The sequence below is a fragment of the Thunnus maccoyii genome, chromosome 23 (genome assembly GCF_910596095.1).
Source record: "Thunnus maccoyii chromosome 23, fThuMac1.1, whole genome shotgun sequence".
NCBI lineage: Eukaryota > Metazoa > Chordata > Actinopteri > Scombriformes > Scombridae > Thunnus > Thunnus maccoyii.
Window position 1 is genome coordinate 24723833 of NC_056555.1, and position 22332 is coordinate 24746164.

Consider the following 22332-nt stretch of genomic DNA (forward strand, 5'->3'; position numbering starts at 1 on the left):
CTTATATAAAGGTCATTTTTTATCATTTGGCATTTTCACATCCCACATGTCAGACTTTGTGTTCTCAAACATGTAGATGTTAAAAACTCTTCATGCAAATATATTCAGTTTGCAGCTGTAGATAAAATGTTTAGAACATGCAGAAGGAGACATGAACATAACCATTTGTTGTCATTATTAAATCATGACTCTGAGCCATGTTTCATCTTACATCTGCTCTTTACAAGAACTAATGATGTGTGTAAAACAGTTGTTGTTTCCGCAGACAGAGAGCAGAGTCTCTGATATCCAGCTGTCTGTCTATGAAGAGTGACCGGTCCAACGATGACCCTCCAGGCTTCAGTAATGAACCTGGACCCTCAGACACAAAGTAAGAGACTGTTTCTACTGTAAACTGACCTGAAGATGATTCAGTGAGACGGTTTCATTAAGGTTGTTGTGTAGATATGAAGGAAACACAGTGGAAAGAAATAATGAACTAGCTTCCATTCAGCTGTAATCTAGAACAGATCTTCATGTACATGTTAACCAGAGACAGAGACAGGGCTGCTGTTGCTATTTGATTTTCCAGTCTAACAATCTAAAGTAGTAGCAGGTAACCCAGGGTGATATTTACTAAGGATTTAGTAACAAGTCACATTGTGTCTCCTTATTTACTAAAGGACTGCACCGGGGTTTTGTGAAGGTAAAATGTGTCTTAACGTGTTCCTGTTCAAAGACACAAAATATGGGAGGAAGTAATGTAAATGTATACAAACAGCCTGCTGCAGCTGATTTATCACTGCAGACTGACCACTGCAGCAGAGGAAACTGAGTCTGACATTTAACCTTTGGGAAAAGTCAAATGTGTAAAACTGTTGTATGACACTGACACAGAGGGAGAGAGATTATAGCAGAAACAGTGAGAGAGAGAAACACAAATGAAAAGATGCATTATGAAGATATTTAGCAGAGCTCTCTGTTCAGTACCACAACACAAGACTAAAGAGCAGCAGTCTGTTATTTTTCACAAGTGGACTTTTCTGTTTTGCTCAGTTGCCTCCTGTTTATTTTTTCTGACTTTTAATGTCTCATAGAAGCTTAAAGGAGCCAAAACACATTGTGTGAATCCTTGTGGTCTAACAAATGTGTTGAATCCATTTCCCTCCTCATGAAACATTTGCAAAGTCGATTTTTGAAGCTGGTAATTTAAATCCTGCATTGTTTACATCCATGTTTACTAGTTTGCACTCTTCTTCTTCTTCTTCTTCTCTGCCTTTGCTGCCACATTGTTGTGTCTGTCTAATTACTTTTGAACCCTTGTAATAATAATATATATTATATTATTGAAACTGAATGTGTTGAAGCTCAGAGCCTGAAGAACAAAAAACTGTGTAACTGTCCAAATACTGACAGTCTGGACTGTTTATGGAGGGAAAGAGTTGCATCAACTTGTGAGCTGTCGGTTGGCCGCCACTAATGTCATGTGTCATAAAGAATGTGTTCATGTCCACAGAGAGAGGAAGAGGAAGAGGAAGAGGAAGAGGAAGAGGAGGGGTGTTTCTGTGGAGGAGCAGCTGTCCTGCTGTTCTTTGTGTCAGGACGTCCTGAAGGATCCAGTCTCTACCAGCTGTGGACACTGGTTCTGCAGACAGTGCATCAGCTCATACTGGGACCAGTCTGCTCCATCAGGAGACTCCTCCTGTCCCCAGTGTGGAAAAAGATCCAGAACCAGACCTGGACTGCAGGTACCAGTTAGCCAGTTAGGTAGCTAGCTTCTCCCAAAGTTTTGTTTGTTGATTTTAGTTTTCTGGTTTTTCAGATTGACTTGAAAATTGACCAAATTGTTCCCAGATTCTTTACATTGAATTAAATATAAAACTTGTTACTAAACTTGATCTAAAAGCAATTAAATGATTTGCTGAAGTAGGAACTCTCCAGCTGTTATAGGAAAGCAGTGCTGAATCAGTGGAGTGCTCTTTTAGTTATGCATTCACGACGCCACCTATATTACTGATTCTATGTCTGAAGGGGTCATAGTGCTGACATTGGATGGTTAGAAAATAGTTATTCTATGTTGGGCCAACTGTGAGCAAGGGCACATATATTGTAAAAAATATAGATCATTTTAAAAAATTGTATAATGGAAGATCATTCCAAGAAAGGCAGTAAGAGGGTTCATCCTTCAACAATGTCTTGTTCAGAGATTATGTGACGTAAAAATAGAAAAGTTTATCCTTAAATGTGCTGTAATACCAGCAGAGGGCAGCACTTCATAAAAACATGATACTGCCCACCAACAGTGCAACAATAAAAATGAGATATACTCATCTGATATGAAATACAGACATCAAAAGCTTCACACTTGGAACGTGGCTTCAGTTTGTTGTTTGCTTCCTCACAGAGGATGTAAATGTATTCAGCTAGAATTCAGGTGATAATGTGGATATAATGAGTTTTGCAGTGATGAAAGACTGAAACTATGAAAATAACCAAAGTTGTGACGTGTTTGTTCAAGCAGTAGATGATTTACATTTAACATGCACATGTACAGAAGTCATACTGGTAAAGTGTCATGAGATGAGAACTGAATACATGTCCTTCCTGTTTAAAATGTTTCTTATTTTCAGCAGGGGGGCATAATGGCGAAACTTAAAGAGGAGCTCTTGAATACTCTGGAAGACTTAATAGAGGATGAGTTTAAGAAGTTCAAGTGGTTCCTGAAGGAGGATGACAACCTGGAGGGCTTTAAACACATCCCAGTGGCTCAGCTGGAGAAAGCAGGAAGGCGGGAAACAGTGGATCTAATGGTACAGAAACATCAGGATCATGGAGCTCTGCAGCTGACCAAGAAGGTTTTAGAAAAGATCAACAGGAAGGATCTGGTGCAGCGTTTACAAAACTCCCCCTCAGGACGAAAAGGTAAGTTAGGAGAAGGAATCTGAAAAGCAGTGTCACATACATTTCATACATTATTACATGAGTTATGAGTTATTATACAACACGTAGTTTCAACCAAGCAATCTGATTGGTCAACTTGACATTTAGAACGAGCTTGAATCAGCATGACAGCACACGTAGCCGCGCTCAAATGAAAAAAGCCTCATCAGTAAAAATATCACTCCGCCGTTCATTAGAACTACAGTCTGTGACGTCACGCTAACAACAACAGTCACTTCCGGGTAGATGACTGGTGGTTGATTGAGTTGTGGAGATCTGTGAACGTGGCAAACTTGTTTTTTTCTGTTGCCATTTTCAGTCGTAACTGTAACTTTTGAAGATATGTAGTTAAACACGGTGGTCCGACCTATCTGACGCTTCTGCTGGCTTTATTTTATGTACTGTGTTGCTTTGTTAGCGTCTTTGGTTTGTTTTGTTTTGTGGGGGAACTGCAGAGCTTTGAGTTGTCTTTCTTTCATGTTTGTGAAACTGGATTGAACTGAACTGATTAGGAGTTGTGGGAAAACAAAACAGACCCTTTACTGAGTGGACTGAACTCTGAGACTGTGAGACGAGTTCCACATGCACTGCAGAGTGAATGTTTACTGATGAGGCTTCTTTCATTTGAGCGCCGCTACGTGTGCTGTCATGCTGATTCAAGCTCGTTCTGAATGTCTAGTTGATCAATCAGATGATCGATCGATCAGAACTACCTGTTGATTTATTTAGGCCTCTCTCTCTCTCTCTCTCTCTCACTCATTCACACACACACTCTCTCACTCATTCACACACACACACTCTCTCACTCATTCACACACACACTCTCTCACTCATTCACACACACACACTCTCTCACTCACTCACACACACACTCTCTCTCACTCACTCACACACACACTCTCTCACTCACTCACACACACACTCTCTCTCACTCATTCACACACACACTCTCTCTCACTCACTCACACACACACACTCTCACTCATTCACACACACTCTCTCTCTCTCTCTCACTCATTCACACTCTTGCTCTCTCTCTCTCTCACTCATTTACACTCTTGCTCTCTCTCTCTCTCACTCACACACTCTCTCTCTCTCTCTCACTCATTCACTCTCTCTCTCTCTCTCTCTCTCTCTCTCACTCACACACTCTCTCTCTCTCTCTCACTCACACACTCTCTCTCTCTCTCTCACTCATTCACACACTCTCTCTCACTCATTCACTCATTCTCTCTCTCTCTCTCTCTCTCTCTCTCTCTCTCTCTCTCTCTCTCTCTCTCTCTCTCTCTCTCTCTCTCTCTCTCTCTCTCTCTCTCTGTATGTGTGTACAGACCTGCTAGAAGCCACTTTGTTGTTAAAAGTGTTTTTTGGATCCGTGTCGTCTTTAACAAACACATCAGGATTAAGAGCAAGTACTGTAGTTTTCCTGCTATGCAGCCTATTTATTGAAGTAGTTGGTGCCCCACCAATGTTTTACATAGAACACGCCACTGTAAATACATAACATGTAATAAAACACAATGCTGTAGATGGGAAAGTGGAGCAGCTGAATGAAAGGAGAGATCGTTACACAGTGATTTATTCTTGTATTTAAAGTCCAACTAAAACTTAAACTAACACAAAGTGTCCTCTAGAAGTCTAAATAAGTTGGTTTCCACCATTTAACATTTCACTGTTTGTTGAATTCAGACTCATTCATGTTGTGAGGAAAAGTTCTGACTCAGACACACAAAGCAAAACAGACGAAAAAGTCAGGACTAACAAACGTCTTCTATCACTAATACTGATAAAATAAGAAAGTCATGCTTTGAGAATAAGGTCAGTGTAGAGGAGAAATCTGATCACTGATTGGCTGCTTGTACACACAGATTTACAGTAACCAGGTTTCTACTGTGCATGTTAACATGTTCCCAGATTACCCACATAACCTGGTTTCTCTGAGTAACCTGGTTATGTAAGTGCATGTAAACACACTGATAGATGTTCAAATCTATATTTTCCTTCTCTTTCAGCAGAAACTGGTCTGCAGGATGTTTCAGATTATAAGAACAGTCTGAAGTTGAGATGTCAAGAAGTGACTGAAGGAATTGATGAAGATGAAAGAACCCTCCTCAATGATATCTACACTGAGCTCTACATCACAGAGGGACGGAGTGAAGACGTTAATACCCAACATGAGGTGAGGCAGCTTGAAGCAGCTTCCAAGATGAAGACCCTCCATGACACTCCAATCAAGTGTCACGACATCTTTAAACCCTTACCTAACAAACAGAAATACATCAGAGTCGTTCTGACGAACGGTGTCGCTGGCATTGGAAAAACCTTCTCAGTGCTGAAGTTCACTCTGGACTGGGCAGAGGACTGGAAAAACCAGGATGTCAGTCTGGTGATTCCACTTTCATTCAGGGAGCTGAACTTGATCAAAGATGAGCAGTACAGTCTCCTCATGTTGATCCATAAGTTCCATCCAACATTAAAGAAGGTCACAGCAGAGAAGCTCGACTCTAAAGACTGTAAAGTTTTGTTCATCTTTGATGGCCTGGATGAAAACAGACTTTCACTGGATTTCAACAACAGGAAGGAGGTCGTGTCTGATGTCACACAGCAGTCATCAGTCAAGGTGCTGTTTACAAACCTCATCAAGGGGAATCTGCTTCCCTCGGCTCTCATCTGGATAACTTCCCGACCTGCAGCAGCCAATCAGATCCCTCCTACATGTGTTAACAGGGTAACAGAAGTACGAGGCTTCACTGACGACCAGAAGGAGGAGTACTTCAGGAAGAGATTCAGTAATGAAGATGAAGAGCTGTCCAGCAGAATCATCTCACACATCAAGACATCCAGGAGCCTCCACATCATGTGTTACATCCCAGTCTTCTGCTGGATCATTGCTACAGTTTTGGAGTACATGTTGACTACAGACCAGAGAGGAGAGCTGCCCAAGACCCTGACTGACATGTACTCACACTTCCTGCTGCTTCAGACAAAGAGGAAGAAGAACAAGTATGATGAAGGACATGAGACGAGTCCACAGGAGCTGATGGAGGCTGACAGGGAACTTCTTCTGAAGCTGGGGAGGCTGGCGTTTGAACAACTGCAGGAGAGAAACATCATGTTCTACCAAAAAGATCTGGAGCAGTGTGGTCTTGATGTCACAGAGGCCTCGGTGTTATCAGGATTTTGTACAAAGATCTTCAGAAGAGAGAATGGGATCTTCAAGAAAACAGTTTACTGCTTTGTTCATCTGAGTGTTCAGGAGTTTCTGGCTGCAGTCTACATGTACCACTGTTACACCAGCAGCAACACAGAGGTACTGAAGGACTTCCTGGGAGAATACTACAGTTACTCATCCCTGGATGACTTCCTGAAGAAAGCCATGGAGAAATCTCTCCAAAGTGAAAACGGCCACCTGGACCTGTTTGCTCGCTTCCTTCATGGCCTCTCTCTGGAGTCCAACCAGAGTTTCTTAGGAGGCCTGCTGGGTCAGACAGAGAACAGTCCAGAAATCATCCAGAGAGTCATCAACAACCTGAAGAAGATGAACACTAAGGATATCTCTCCTGACAGAAGCATCAACATCTTCCACTGTCTGATGGAGATGAACGACCTCTCAGTACATCAGGAGATCCAAGAGTTCCTGAAGTCAGAGAACAGATCAGAGAAGAAACTCTCTGAGATCCACTGCTCAGCTCTGGCCCACATGCTGCAGATGTCAGAGGAGGTTCTGGATGAGTTGGACCTGATGAAGTACAACACATCAGAGGAGGGACGACTGAGACTGATCCCAGCTGTGAGGAACTGCAGAAAGGCTCTGTAAGTCCAGATGTGATTAACATCATAAATCAGTGCAGATTAGTAGTTTAGTTCTTCAAATATAAATAATATAAAATTCTTATTATTGTTAAAATAGTGCTCTACTTGTTCATAGCTGAAATAATATGTCAGTTATATTTAATCTCAGATGTTCTTGAGCTGTTTCAAATTCAGTCAGTTCAAAGTCATTCAGTTAATCTATTTATTTCTAGTAATTATTGGATTTTACCGTCTTTTCTTCTATTTATCTTCCTTTGGGTGACGGAGGCGTCATTCAAACCTGGTAAAACAAATGAAGGACTTTAGAGGTTGTGGTTGAGGTTTTATTACAGAACATATATCAGTATTTTACAGCTATCAGTGAATGTAGTGAAGTTATTATTACATGAGAAGCTTCTGCAAATAATATATAATCAGACAGACACTGTTTTTACTGCTATGATTAAGAATTTAAAATAAGATCTGTATCATTTTCCAAAGGTGATTTCTGAAGTCAGAGAGATTTGCTTTCATCATCATTTTTTTTCTTAAGGGTTTCTGAGTCATTTCATAGTGAGCACGAGGGATCAGCAAATCACCAAACTGATTCAGTAATTGATATTACACGTGATGCTTACCGCATCACTGTCGTGTCAACAATGACGGTAAATCACACCCTCGAGGGTAATATTGCGATTATACAACATTTACCAACAAAATAAAAGATGTAAACAAAATGTATTTATATTGTGAGGCAGTTCGCTCTAAAAATAAAAAAAACTTTTTTCTTGTGTTATATCCGTTTCTATGGAAATACATAGGGATATGACTAATACCTGGAAAACAATCACTCACGCCATTAGACTCCTATGTAATGAAACCTAGTTTACTACTCCAGCAAGTAGACTGACCCTTAGTAACGACCAAGCAACAGAGACGATTTCTAGTCCCTGTTGAGTCAGCCAGCCAACTTGAGCTAATGCTTTCTAGAGATCGCGACATTTCCCAAACTGAATAAATACGACATTTATAAACACAAAACTGCTTTGCTAGCTCAATCCTGTTGTAACTAAGATATCCGCTGAAAAAAAATCCATGGACAGATTTAGCTGCTACGTCCGCAAACTTCACAGACATTTTTAAGCTGGTAGCTCCGTGTCACCGACTCACCGGCACAGCTGATGGAGGATGCCGGAGTGGAAGCTGAGATAAACTCAACTGAACGGAAAATGATTCAGTTTTACAGTTTATGGGGGAGCCGGTTAACGATAACGAGTGGAGAAGGGTTCGGGTTTTTCAGTGTGTGTGTGTAACTCGTCCCACAGTCTCAGAGTTCAATGCACTCGGTAAAGGGTCCGTTTTGTTTTCCCCACAACCCCTAATCAGTTCAGTTCAATCCAGTTTCACAAACATAAAAGGAGGAAAACTCAAAACTCCGCTCCGGATTTTCACCGCAGATCCCCACAAAACAAAATAACCCAAAGACACTAGCAAAGCAACACAACACATAAACGGTCTACAGTTCTAATGAACGGCGGAGTGATATTTTTATTAATTCAACTTCAATATCACAAACAGATAACATAAATGGAGTAATACAACAGAAATATAGAACAAACAAATATACAACGCCAGGGATTACAGATAAATATGAAATGAAAATGGTGCAGTAGAAAATAAAGATATAAAAAATAAATGTACACATTACAATTATATTAGTTTATTAAATTTGGAGCACAAATTTATAATCTTCACAGCTTTTCTATTGCATGAGGTAGACAATGTTTTAATGTAGGATTCTGTTTCTTCTTTAAATGAACAAAAAGAGGGTTTAACTTTTAACAGCTTACATTAATGTAGATAAAACTTGGCCAGCAATATGATAAGAGTGATGAGGCATTATTCATTTGAGCAAGTTGATTAAATTTACGTCATGCGGACCCTCATGGACGCAGAAACTATAATTTCAGCTTCAGTGTGCTGTCATGCTGATTTGAGCACGTTCTAAATGTCTAGTTGACCAATCAGATTGCTTGGTCAGAACTACCTGTTGTATTATGTCAGTTATACAACAATATGTAAAGTTTGCTAACATTAACCTACATTAGCCTCCGTAAACTACTGGTCATACGAGACAAAACCCCTGAGTGTGTTGAACAGTGCCTTTTATTTCTCATGAATTCAACTTTTTCTTTTAAAGAGGGAAGTCGTGTTACACAGTCTTGTTTTTAAGTCTTTCTCATATTCTGTTGGTCACAGAAAGAAACTCTCAGGTGTTTTCTCTCTTGTTGGTGTAGAGAAGAGTAGTAGCAGGAAATGCACAGAGGTCTGATGAATATATAAGAGCAGAATGATAGAATTCAGACTATTTAAAGAGATCTTATGCACATTAAAGGTCAATGTTATATTTTAATGCTGATACCCTGATAACATCTTTCTGATGACATTATGATGAAAATAATTCAACCTTATTGGTTTGTTAATTGTGTTTTTGTGCTGAATCAGTTTTTCAGATTCTCAGAAAAGAATGTTGACAACTAAACATCATGCAGTCGTCTGTCCTGCACATCTAAATATTGAATTACATTAATATTTGATATGTACAGGTCTGATATTGTCAAGCCATTTGTTTCATTTGTGTTTGTCAACTGTCACTAAATTTTGCTGCTTATGGATGTGAACCTGACAACAGCAGGTAGCAATGAGAGATGATCTTTCTCAACTGTAACTGTTCACTGAGTTGAACTGAGTAAAAATATCCTGCAGTCAAATTAAAAATTAAAAATAGTGGACAGTAAAAATGTTTTTCTTATCAAGATGCCTCATGCTGACTTTGTGGAGACAGACATGGGATCAGATCACACAGACAGACTGAGCACATTATGGAAGCCTCAATGTAACTCCATTTTCTCTCCCTTCATCTGCAAGATTAAAGCAAAACAAAGATTAAAAGTCTGCAGCTATGAGAGAGAGTGATGAGAATTATTGTTTCATTCAAGCACACTGAGATATGATTAGCTGAACTGGGAGTGCTCTGGTAGCCTACTGGTTAAGATACATGTCATATAATCACAATATCAGTGGTTTGATTCAGGTGACTGACCTTTGTTGCATGTCATTCCCTGTCTCTCTCTCTCTCTCTCTCCTCTTGTTTCCTGTTATCTCTCAACTGTCGCTTTACATTAAAGGAATAAAATGCCTCAGAAATTTTTTTTTTTTTTTAAAAAAGATGAGCTGAATCACTGATGTGAAGAGCAAATGTTAATCAAAATAGGGAATGTCAAACTGTTTCGCCATCAAATGCAGGAAGTAAATATAAAGTGTCCTCTTTCATGATAACATATGTTGTCATATATGTGTCATTACAGACTTTCTGGCTGTGGACTCTCAGAGACTCACTGTGAAGTTGTGGCCTCAGCTCTGAAGTCCAACCCCTCCCATCTGAGAGAGCTTGACCTGAGTGCAAACCTCCTGAAGGATGGTCCGACTGGTTCAAGATTGAAGCCTCTATCTGCTGGACTGGAGAGTCCAAACTGTAGACTGGAGACTCTGAGGTCAGTTCACTGGCTGTAGCTTTGGCAGTTTTTTCTATATATTCAATTCAAATCCTTCACTGAAGTTCACATGTTTGGTTAATACATTTTGGTATTTCCCTGAGCACAAATCTGTAGAATTTAAATTTAAAATCCACAGTCTTATTCTGTGTAAAAATGATTTCCAAAGTTTAAACTAATATGAGTCTTCAGCAGTCTGAGTTACACATATCAAGTAAGTATTTTTGTGTTTCTTCAGTGTTTCCTTGCTGAGCTACAGTGGAGGGATCATAACTCAAAGAGGGAATTTTGAACTAAATAGTCTGTAACTTTGAGTCAGACAAATCAAGTGGGAGTCTACCAAACTGTCAAAGCCTCATATCAGCTTCAGCTGAACTTATGAACTCATTTCCTACAGTGTAGCTGTGTTAGGAAGAGACCACTTCACAGTCAGTATGGACAGGAGGAATCATTACTGCCACCAGTAACATGTTTTAATTACACAAACCTACTAAACTACCAAATACAGGAAGAAGGAGGTCATGTAATAAATAATGAACAGGTTTAGTTCAACATGTCTGATTTCATATTGATCCTCTAATTTCAGACTTGACTGAGTTCAGCAGCATTTTATGAATCAATTTTATGAATGAACTCATGGAAGTCAACTCAATAAATATTATTATTATTATTATTGTTATTGTTATTATTATTATTATTATTATTATTATTATTATTATTATTATCACAATAAAGGGAGTTAATCTATGGAACAACCATAATGAAGAAATGAAAACATGTAGAACATTAAGTAAGTTTAAACAAATCTTTAAAAATAACATATTGAACAGATATAGAATGGATGAACAAAGAGGTGGTCTGGAATAATATGATTTGGTACAGAGTGTCTTTTTGACTTGTGTTGTTTTTGTTTGTTGTTATTGGTTCTATGCAAGTTATCTTTATTCTCTTGTGTTGTTTTGAATGTTTTTGGCTTTGATTTGATTGATAAATTATAAAAAGGGGTAGGACTAGAAAAGTTCCATTGAATGGTTATTATTTAAGTTGCTTACTGTAAGTTTGCTGTTATTTTTATTTCTTTTGTTTTGCTGCCTATATATTTTATTTTGTTATTTTAACATGATCAAACTAAAAAATAATCTAATCTAATGAATCAGGACATAGTAATGTTGAACTACACATTTAAAACCTGAACACATCTGATTGGATTATAAATGGATTTTAATCTACATCATTTATTCTTTATTCAGATTGTGGCTCTGCAGGTTGTCAGAGACCAGCTGTGCTTCTCTGGTCTCAGCTCTGAAGTCCAACCCCTCCCATCTGAGAGATCTGGATGTAAGAGGAAACGACCTGAAAGTCTCAGGATTAAAACTACTGTGTGATTTTCTGGAGAGTCCAGACTGTAGACTGGAGACTCTCAGGTCAGGTCACTGACTGTCTGTTACTATTGTTGATCTTAATGTTTAACAACTGAACCTAATTTATGTACATACATAACTTACATCCATGAAGTTCATTTTCTTTTTTCCATATTTTCATTTTTTTACTGTACAAAGTTTAGTCTGTAGTTATAAAAGATGACTGATTCTTAAAGAAACTGTAGAAAATGTCCACTGTTAGCTGTTAAAATAAATGAATGCTTATAACTTTTGGTAAAGAGTCACATCTGTATACAGAAGATCCTCTCAACTAATATCTGTTTTGAATTGATCAAGTTTACTTGCTGAAGGAGAAATATTTCTTTTATTAGATTATTTAATGTTTTTTACACAATAATGTCTGATCATTGATATTGATCCTTCACAATAATCTCTCTCTCTCTCTCACACACACACACACACACACACTGATCTAAATGCAGGTGTTTAAAGTAATTTTTATGAATCAGTGTTGACATGAATATGTGTCTGAATGTTGTGGTGACATTTGGATGATGTCTGTAGAAGGCTGACATCATGATGATCCACAATAACACAATGACAAAGTTACTCTGCTCATTTTAGTGAAAAGCTCATTGATGAGGGCATAGTAATGTTGAACTACACATTTAAAACCTGAACACATCTGATTGGATTATAAATGGATTTTAATCTACATCATTTATTCTTTATTCAGATTGAGTTCCTGCAGGTTGTCAGAGACCAGTTGTGCTTCTCTGGTCTCAGCTCTGAAGTCCAACCCCTCCCATCTGAGACATCTGGAGCTGTCTCATAACGACGTGTGTGACGTGAAGCAGCTGTGTGATTTTCTGGAGAGTCCACACTGTAGACTGGAGACTCTGGGGTCAGACACCATTTTTTATTTCTGTGCTGAGATTAATATGATGTGACAGTTCTAAAGTAAAAAGCAAGTTCCCTAAAAAAAAAAGTAGAAAATAATAACTTGCATCTCTTGCAAACAAAATAAATTATTTTAAATAACGCCATGTGTGAAAATGTTAATGCAACACTGCTGATTAAGAGCAAGAGAAAAGCTTGGACAAGACACCTCCAGTGGATCAACAGGCTGTATCTGAGGCATGTGACAATGTTTCCTCCTGAACTGAAAACCCCTCAGATGGCGAGCTAGTGGCTGGCATGCGAAAGTACTTTTTTACCACCTTGCTTTTAGTGGGAAAGTGTACATGATTCTTTCTCCACCATTCCAGTGGATTTTCCTCACTATCCAGCATGAGAGACACCAAGTAGCCGCTCAGCTGTGCTTCTACTGTTTGCTGAAATGACACAGTGGGTGCAGTTGAAAGGGTTGCCTCACTTCCTTTGAAAAAACTTCCTAATAACCTCCTTGGTTTCTTTGCTTATGATGAAGACGTAGACGGCTCTGTGCTCTCTGGGGTACTTTCCCTGTGGACTGCAGCTGCTGACTCCATCATCTCTGCTCTGACTTCTTCCTGAATGGTGGGGACATGGTGTGCAGAAGTGTATGCTTCCAGTAGCTCTTCTGTGATGGGTTCTGAGAACTTCTCCTTAAGGATGCAGGTTTTGATTGTTTTAGTCAGCTCCATGTCATCTTCGTCCTCAGCCAGCACTCATGAATGGAGGATGTGTAGGACAGAGTTCACAAATGAAATGGTCACATACTCCTCTCCTGACAGGGCATCTGTGAACTCCATCAATGGGGAGAGAGCTTTGTTGACAGCCTCTAAGACATCCAGGTCAGCCCACGATGGAACAAGTTGCCTTGATTTCTCATCATCAGCGAGGACCTGTGTGATGGCTTTTTGCTCAAGGATCCTTGCAGTCATCATTTGCATTGATCCCCATCTGGTGGCACATGCAGTTTTCAACTTGTGTTGTGGCAGGTTCAGCTCTTGTTGTGCCTTCACAAGCGCCTTCTTCTTTTTCCAACTATAGGAAAAAGCACTGACAATCTTTTTGCAAACCCTCATTTCCCGCTGCACACGTTGATCTTCTGTTGCATTTTCTGAAATACGCACACATGAAAAGATGAATTATTATTTTATTGAGGGTTTGACTTATACCTAAAGACTTTACAAACTGTAAAACTTAAGCAAAATAATAGATGAGGAGAAATCTCTTAATTCAAAGCTACTTAATTAATAATAGATTAATAACAGACTTCTAGAGTAATTTTTATTTCTACTTTAATGATGAGTCATTGTAGCGTTGTTTTACATTGTAATGTGAAGTTAACATTGTAATATGAAGCACATTGTAACAGTAAGAAAAGTGCTATATGAATAGTTAATTATTATTGTCACAGTATTTATTTAAAGTGAACTAAAAGATAGCTCTAGCTCAACTGTAGCATAGTGTCTGATCAGCTGATGTGCTACCTATCGATTGCCAGGTGCAACCTGTTTCCAAAACATTGCTCCCGTGTCCGTCCATTGAGCTGTGTAGCTTTGACGACATTAGTGCTGTTGTCTGTCGTAATGGTCATGAGGTTCTCTTCCATGAGGTCCCATGCAGACAGCATATTTCTCAGGCCCTGTGCAATCATTTCTGATGTGTCATCATCTGCAAAATATGCCGTCTTCAGGCATCTGTTGCACAGGTTCCATTCATCATCAATGTAGTGCGACGTAAGGCTCAAGTATGGCTCCATCCTTGTACTTGACCAGATATCAGACGTTCCTACAAAGTACTGAACAGATTTGAGTTCAGCGGCTACCTTCTCACGACATGTTTTGTACATGTTGGGCACCGCTGTTTGGGAAAAATATTTTAGCGATGGCACAGCGTATCTTTTGTCGAGGGTTTTAACAAGATGTTTAAACCCACTATGTTCCACAGTAGCTATGGGATCCATATCCTTCATGATGTAATATGCAATAGCATCAGTTATTTCTTTCCATCTTCTCGAATCCTTTGCATAATGTGCGGCATTTGTAAATGCTTGTGTTAGCATCAGCTGCTTTGTGGAAGCGCTTTAGCGTTTGTCAGTCTCTCTCTTTTTTTGAGCCATGAACTCTTCATATTCAGTAATGTGATTGTGTTCCAAGTGATTAAACAGATTGGTGGTGTTACCTTTGGTCACTGAAATTGTTTTTCCAAAGTTTTTACATTTGACTTATTTTTGCTCTGTGTCGTCTTCACTGAAGCTGAAATGTGTCCAAACCACGGACACGGTATTCTTTTTAGTCATAAGCTGCTCAGGTTGAGGCCTATTTGTTGGCTCAGTGTTAGTGCTTGTGTCATCCATGGTGCCAGCTTGCTTTGAGTGAACTCGCACTAACGTTAGTTGAACGGGGCGGAGGCACATGACTGAACACAACATAGTATTGTTTTAAAGGGACAGTTCATGAACGCACGCATTGGGGAAATTATTAACCGACTTAACCAACATGAGAAAGATTAAGTCAGTGAGAGGCTCTTAATGTCGGTCTTGATACATTTTCGGTTAATTGCCCAGCCCTACTTCACTCTAAATTTTGTTCTTTAAATTTAAACCAAAAACCTCAATCAGACAGCAACAAATATAATATCCAGTATTTACTTGTTCCAACACTATTATGAAGCTGTGCAGTGTTTATATTAACAGAAATATTTAAACACAAGATGCTGTGATTTTTTTCATGGCGACATCATTCCATTAAATGTAAATAATGTCGATATGTTGAACATCATTTTCCTCCCATTTTCCCAACATCCATCCTGACATATTTGATATCATTATAAATGTTGGGATCTTGAGTAGAATCTGAAATATTCACGTGGATTTTTAACTTGTGTTTGGCTGCACAACATGAGTTTGTATAGATGGAGTCACTGGTGGAGCTGCAGAGTTTAAGAGGTGAAGTCACTACGTCTTTATTGAAGTAGCAGCATGTTGTCATTAATATTAATGAGAGCTCTTTTTCACTGTTTGTATTTGAAAGTCTTTAACCTGCATCCTGTTGGGTTCAGCTGTTTGGAGTTTCCATTTTCTAAACTTCTACATTCTAAACCTTCTTCAGCTCTGAACAGATTATGAAACTTTGCATGATTTCAAACATGAACTTTGTTTTCTAAAGTGACATCATTTATTCTTTATTCAGATTGAGTGGCTGCAGTTTGTCAGAGATCAGCTGTGCTTCTCTGGTCTCAGCTCTGAAGTCCAACCCCTCATCCCATCTGAGATATCTTGATCTAAGAGGAAATAACCTGAAGGACTCGGACATGAAACAGCTGTCTGATCTTAAGGAGAGTCCACACTGTAGACTGGAGACTCTGAGGTCAGTTCACTGACTGTAGAAACTGTAGAAAATGTCTACTGTTAGTTGTTAAAGTAAATGAAGTTCATAATTTTTGGTAAAGAGTCACATCTGTATACAGAAGATCCTCTCAGCTAATATCTGTTTTAAATTGATCATGTTTACTTGCTGAAGGAGAAATATTTCTTTATTAGATTATTTAATGTGTTTAATGAATAATGTCTGATCATTGATATTTATTTTTTAGAACACACACACACATACAGGGACACAGAGAGATCAATGCAGGTGTTTAAAGTATTTTTATAAATCAGTGTTGACATGAATATGTGTCTGAATGTTGTGGTGACATTTGGATGATATCTGTAGAAGGCTGACATCACAGCCAGCAGGACAGGGGGGCACTGGGGGGCAATGTCGGTCCAATTGGGATGTTGTGCCCCACCCAAACTTCAGATTCATGGAAACTTCCTGTCTTACTGTACGTGACTGAAGTTAGGCTACATCGCACACACACTGTCACAACGCAGTTTCATGTAGCTAACAGCTAGATGAAAGTTGGAAACTGTGGCTAAGCAGTTATGTTTGAGCCACTTTTTAACAAAAACTCGTCCAGAGGATGAAGCATGTTGGGACCAGGCCGTGCCTTAAAGTGAAGTCACAGCAGGATGGTTGTGAGACATTTGTTGGCTTTATGCCATGAACACATGAACCTGCCAAGTGGGTGGAGCAGTAGTTTTCTTTGACTTTATCAGATAGACAGGAGTAATGTGCAGGATTTAATCTTTGGTCCACAGTCCGAAGCAGAAGGTGGCGGTAATGCACCTCATACGCTGGTTGCCAATAGCTGTTATAAACCAAAAAGAAAAAGTTTTTTCAAACAGAGTGGTACATCCTGTCAGCCGAGGTGTTTCCTATATCTGCCTGGGCTTGGTGCTCCGGTTGGATCCAGACGGAGAGCCAGGGCTAGCTGGGAGGCTAGCGGAGCGTTAGCCGCAGCATGACCGGAGGGAAGCACAGCCAGCTAGCCTCTGCTAGCCTCCCAGCTAACGTTACCTCCGGTTTCACTACAGGCAGATTCACTCGCTACAGTGGGCGAGGAAATAAAACCAATGAATCAATAAGTACAAACACTGTTGATTTCTTCCCGTGGAGCCGACATGCAAACTATTTAGGTTCAGTAAATCCCAGCATGTTAGGATTGTGGTTTCTGTGAGGAAGTTCTGAACTGTAACATATTCATTGTTCAGTTTGTTTCAAGAGTTATGCAGTGTTGGTTTGGTTATTACAGTGGAAACCGCCTGTATTGATCACAGTTACAGTGATCAATCGCTTATATGGATCACAAAGCTTGAGACTGAATCATTCTCATACAAATGTTGTTTAAATAGTTTGCTTATACTAATCAAGTACAGTGTTCATTTTGGGTCTTTTCATACATGAATCCATATGGAAAAAATTTAAAACTTCAGTAATCTATTTTTATTTTACTCCCATGAAACATGTTTGATATGTTCCTGGCGGCTGCGGCACCATTACTGCCTCGTGGTAACCCGTCTGCTTCCAGCTGGTGACCTGAGGCTGCTGCTGTCTGCACATTGAAATCTTGACGGGAAAAAGAAAATCATTTTCTCTCAATGAAAAACGTTGTTTCCTCGAAGCTCATGACAAACTGCCAAAAACCAGCCAACGAGATGCAGCAGCGACACAACAACCAGCGTTTAAACAGCTGTACTGTATTTTAAAACAGTCAGTAAAATTCATTAAATAGCGAAGCTGCTCGTTTCATTACTTTATATTCATGTAATAAATATACAAATGTCAATTAGATGGTATTCTGCATGAGAAATAAAGAAAAGATGTTTAAAAATCAGTTATAATAATCATCTGTTGATAGTGATCAATTTGATCCAGACAGATGTGATCAATATAAACAGTTTCCACTTTATTGTGTTATTTCTTCTTTTATGTATAGAAAGCCATTCATCTGACTCATTTACGTTAAACTACCAAAAAAAAGAAAGAAATGTCTGATCTATGAGGATGTAAAAAGGAGTGCCCACCCGTGACGACCTTGTGCCCCCCTGCTGATAATTGTCTGGCGCCAGACAATTATCCACAATAACACAATGACAAAGTTACTCTGCTCATTTTAGTGAAAAGCTCATTGATGAGGACATAGTAATGTTGAACTACACATTTAAAACCTGAACACATCTGATTGGATTATAAATGGATTTTAATCTACATCATTTATTCTTTATTCAGATTGACTGACTGCAGTTTGTCAGAGATCAGCTGTGCTTCTCTGGACACAGCTCTGAAGTCCAACTCCTCCCATCTGAGACATCTGGATCTGACTGGAGGAAGGTTTGAGGAATCAGATGTGAAGCTACTGTGTGATTTTCTGGAGAGTCCAGACTGTAGACTGGAGACTCTGGGGTCAGTTCACTGACTGTCTGTTACTATTGTTGATCTTAATGTTTAACAACTGAACCTAATTTATGTACATACATAACTTACATCCATGAAGTTCATTTTCTTTTTTCCATATTTTCATTTTTTTACTGCACAAAGTTTAGTCTGTAGTTATAAAAGATGACTGATTCTTAAAGAAACTGTAGAAAATGTCCACTGTTAGTTGTTAAAGTAAATGAATGTTTATAAGTTTTGGTAAAGAGTCACATCTGTATACAGAAGATCCTCTCAACTAATATCTGTTTTAAATTGATCAAGTTTACTTGCTGAAGGAGAAATATTTCTTTATTAGATTATTTCATGTTTTTAATGAATAATGTCTGATCATTGATATTGATCCTTCACATTAATCTCTCTCTCACACACACTGATCTAAATGCAGGTGTTTAAAGTATTTTTTATGAATCAGTGTTGACATGAATATGTGTCTGAATGTTGTGGTGACATTTGGATGATGTCTGTAGAAGGCTGACATCATGATGATCCACAATAACACAATGACAAAGTTACTCTGCTCATTTTAGTGAAAAGCCCATTGATGAGGACATAGTAATGTTGAACTACACATTTAAAACCTGAACACATCTGATTGGATTATAAATGGATTTTAATCTACATCATTTATTCTTTATTCAGATTGTGGCGCTGCAGGTTGTCAGAGATCAGTTGTGCTTCTCTGGTCTCAGCTCTGAGGTCCAACCCCTCCCATCTGAGAAAGCTGGAACTGTCTGACAACAACGTGTGTGACGTGAAGCAGCTGTGTGATTTTCTGGAGAGTCCACACTGTAGACTGGAGCATCTGGAGTAAGACACCATTTTTTACTTCTGTGCTGAGATTAATATGATGTGACAGTTGTGGTGACACTAAACTGCAGACATAAAGCTGATATTATGCTGATCCACACTGAGGATCTATTTTCTTCTTCAGTGGTTTAGTCCATTGACTGTCAGAACAATGTTGAGCTTCACATTTAAAACCTTCATATAACAAGAAAAATCTACACTGGATAATTCACTCTGAACCTCTGAAACTCTGTTTTTATCTTTTCTATTTGACAGTTTTTAAACTGCATCCTGTTGGGTTCAGCTGTTTGGAGTTTCCATCTTCTAAACTTTAGGACAAAAAAATAGATTTTCAGATTAATTGCGATTCTTATTTGAATGATCAATAATTGATTATTGAAATCCAGAGATGGATCTTTGCATTTGTGTCTTTACTCAGTAAACATGTACATGTGCTCTGTGTTGTGTGTGTGCAGTGGTTACTTGTTGTAAATGGTTCAGTTAGAGCAGCATGATGTGTAAAAGGTCCACTTTGTTTAAATCCAGTTATTACAACGTGCACAAAAATCTTATTTTAAGTGTAAAAGTAACATAGATGCTAGCTGCTATATTAGCTGCCTTGAGTCACCACAGTCCCGTAAACCGTGACGTGAATAGTTTCAGTCTGTGGACCCGCCGCAGTTTACGGGACTGTGGTGACTCAGGATGGTCAGCTGACTCTGGCTGTCTCGTAGGGGATCTAGAGATCACATCTACAAGAGGAACAGACTGAAAAAAGACTCCACACACTGATCTGAGCTCTGGGTTTGTGTTTGTTAACGAGATATTATCTCTGACTACGAGATGTGAAAGCGTGGAAGTGGACTGAACAGTGTGCAGATTCTACTGTATTCAGTCTGTCTCTACCTGCCGGGGAGCTAACGCCAGCCAGCAGCTGTCTGCAGGTATCACACTGATGTCAACACAAATACAAACAGTGCAGATGAACTAATGAGCAGACTTTCAGTTTCTGCTGTCTGTGCTCAAAGTGATAAAGTTGAAACAGCAGGTACTGACAGTCCATGTGTTGCATTATGGGATAGCATTTATGTGTTTTAAATGTACATAATGATGAAGCTCTTGCAAGTGATGCAGGTCTTTTATTATTCTTGCTCAACTGTTTTGCACATGTAGACCTAAAACATATAAATGTGTCGTGTTTTAGTCTTTTGACATTTTTACTTGTGTTTGGCTGAACGACATGAGTTTGTATAGACGGTAGGGCTGCTCGATTATGGCAAAAATCATAATCACGATTATTTAACACAATTACTTTTTGACTCTCATTTTTGCCAATGCTGATATATGTGCACATATTTTTTTCCACCTGGCTGAGGAGACTATTACACCTGCAATCATAGATTGTACTAATGATCAAGAAAGACAATATATGAAGGAAGAACTTATGAAGACTGGAGTTCAGGAGCTCAGCATTAAAACACATGAACCTGCCAAGTGGGTGGAGCAGTAGTTTTCTTTGACTTTATCAGACAGACAGGAGTAATGTGCAGGATTTAATCTTTGGTCCACAGTCCGAAGCAGAAGGTGGCGGTAATGCACCTCATACGCTGGTTGCCAATAGCTGTTATAAACCAAAAAGAAAACGTTTTTTCCAACAGAGTGGTACATCCTGTCAGCCGAGGTGTTTCCTATCTCTGCAGCCGAACACAGCAGCTCCTCTGCGGACTGTTTCATCCTGACGGTCCCGGTGTTTCCTCCGCAGGCTCCACTTCACTCAGCTGCCCGACAGACCCGCTGCTTCTTCCCACTTTAACCTGAATAACAAACCGGGTCTCGGTGCTCCGGTTGGATCCAGACGGAGAGCCGGGGCTAGCTGGGAGGCTAGCGGAGCGTTAGCCGCAGCATGACCGGAGGGAAGCACAGCCAGCTAGCCTCCGCTAGCCTCCCAGCTAACGTTACCTCCGGTTTCACTACAGGCAGATTCACTCGCTACAGTGGGCGAGGAAATAAAACCAATGAATCAATAAGTACAAACACTGTTGATTTCTTCCCGTGGAGCCGACATGCAAACTATTTAGGTTCAGTAAATCCCAGCTGTCAGTCAGCCTGGTGAAGGCAGGTTAGTCTGTGGACAGAGACGCTCAACGCCTGTCGGAGGCGTTTAAGGAGGAGCGAAAGCGCACCGCTGTAAAGGAAAGAGGTTTGCTGGATTTATAACACAAGACAAAACGAGAGCATCACTGCGAAATGACAATATTAAACAATAATCGTTTTATCTCCATTATCTTGTTTTTATAATCGTTGGAAGCCAAAATCGTAATCGAAAGTTAAATTTGATTAACCACACAGCCCTAGATCAAGTTCATATGTTGAAGGAGAAATATTTCTTTATTATATTATTTAATGTGTTTTAATGAATAATGTCTGATCATTGATATTGATCCTTCAGAACACACACACTGATCTAAATGCAGGTGTTTAAAGTATTTTTTATGAATCAGTGTTGACATGAATATGTGTCTGAATGTTGTGGTGACATTTGGATGATGTCTGTAGAAGGCTGACATCATGATGATCCACAATAACACAATGACAAAGTTACTCTGCTCATTTTAGTGAAAAGCCCATTGATGAGGACATAGTAATGTTGAACTACACATTTAAAACCTGAACACATCTGATTGGATTATAAATGGATTTTAATCTACATCATTTATTCTTTATTCAGATTGTGGAGCTGCAGGTTGTCAGAGATCAGTTGTGCTTCTCTGGTCTCAGCTCTGAAGTCCAACCCCTCCCATCTGAGACATCTGAATCTGTCTGAAAACGACGTGTGTGACGTGAAGCAGCTGTGTGATTTTCTGGAGAGTCCACACTGTAGACTGGAGACTCTGAAGTAAGACACCATTTTTTACTTCTGTGCTGAGATTAATATGATGTGACAGTTGTGGTGACACTAAACTGCAGACATAAAGCTGATATTATGCTGATCCACACTGAGGATCTATTTTCTTCTTCAGTGGTTTAGTCCATTGACTGTCAGAACAATGTTGAGCTGCACATTTAAAACCTTCATATAACAAGAAAAATCTACACTGGATAATTCACTCTGAACCTCTGAAACTCTGTTTTTATCTTTTCTATTTG

The 22332-nt window shown here is 39.2% G+C and overlaps 1 protein-coding gene and 1 long non-coding RNA gene across 4 annotated transcripts in view; both read left to right on the top strand.

The window, feature by feature from the left end:
* The first annotated feature begins 271 nt into the window (after nucleotides 1–271).
* LOC121890611 (NACHT, LRR and PYD domains-containing protein 12-like) overlaps nucleotides 272–22332 on the top strand; it is a 79752-nt gene continuing 57691 nt past the window's right edge. For 2 of the 3 annotated variants that reach the window (XM_042403052.1, XM_042403053.1), the window contains exons 1-2: nucleotides 272–370; nucleotides 1496–1727. In XM_042403052.1, coding sequence (XP_042258986.1) covers nucleotides 303–370; nucleotides 1496–1727 — 300 coding nt within the window. In that variant the 5' untranslated portion in view covers nucleotides 272–302. Of the gene's footprint in view, nucleotides 371–1495; nucleotides 1728–22332 lie in introns of those variants that run through there. The other variant, XM_042403054.1, reaches the window with a different exon arrangement.
* On the top strand, nucleotides 17030–21499 carry LOC121890634. The gene is made up of 2 exons (XR_006093849.1): nucleotides 17030–17099; nucleotides 21264–21499. It is a non-coding gene; the product is annotated as an uncharacterized LOC121890634 (long non-coding RNA).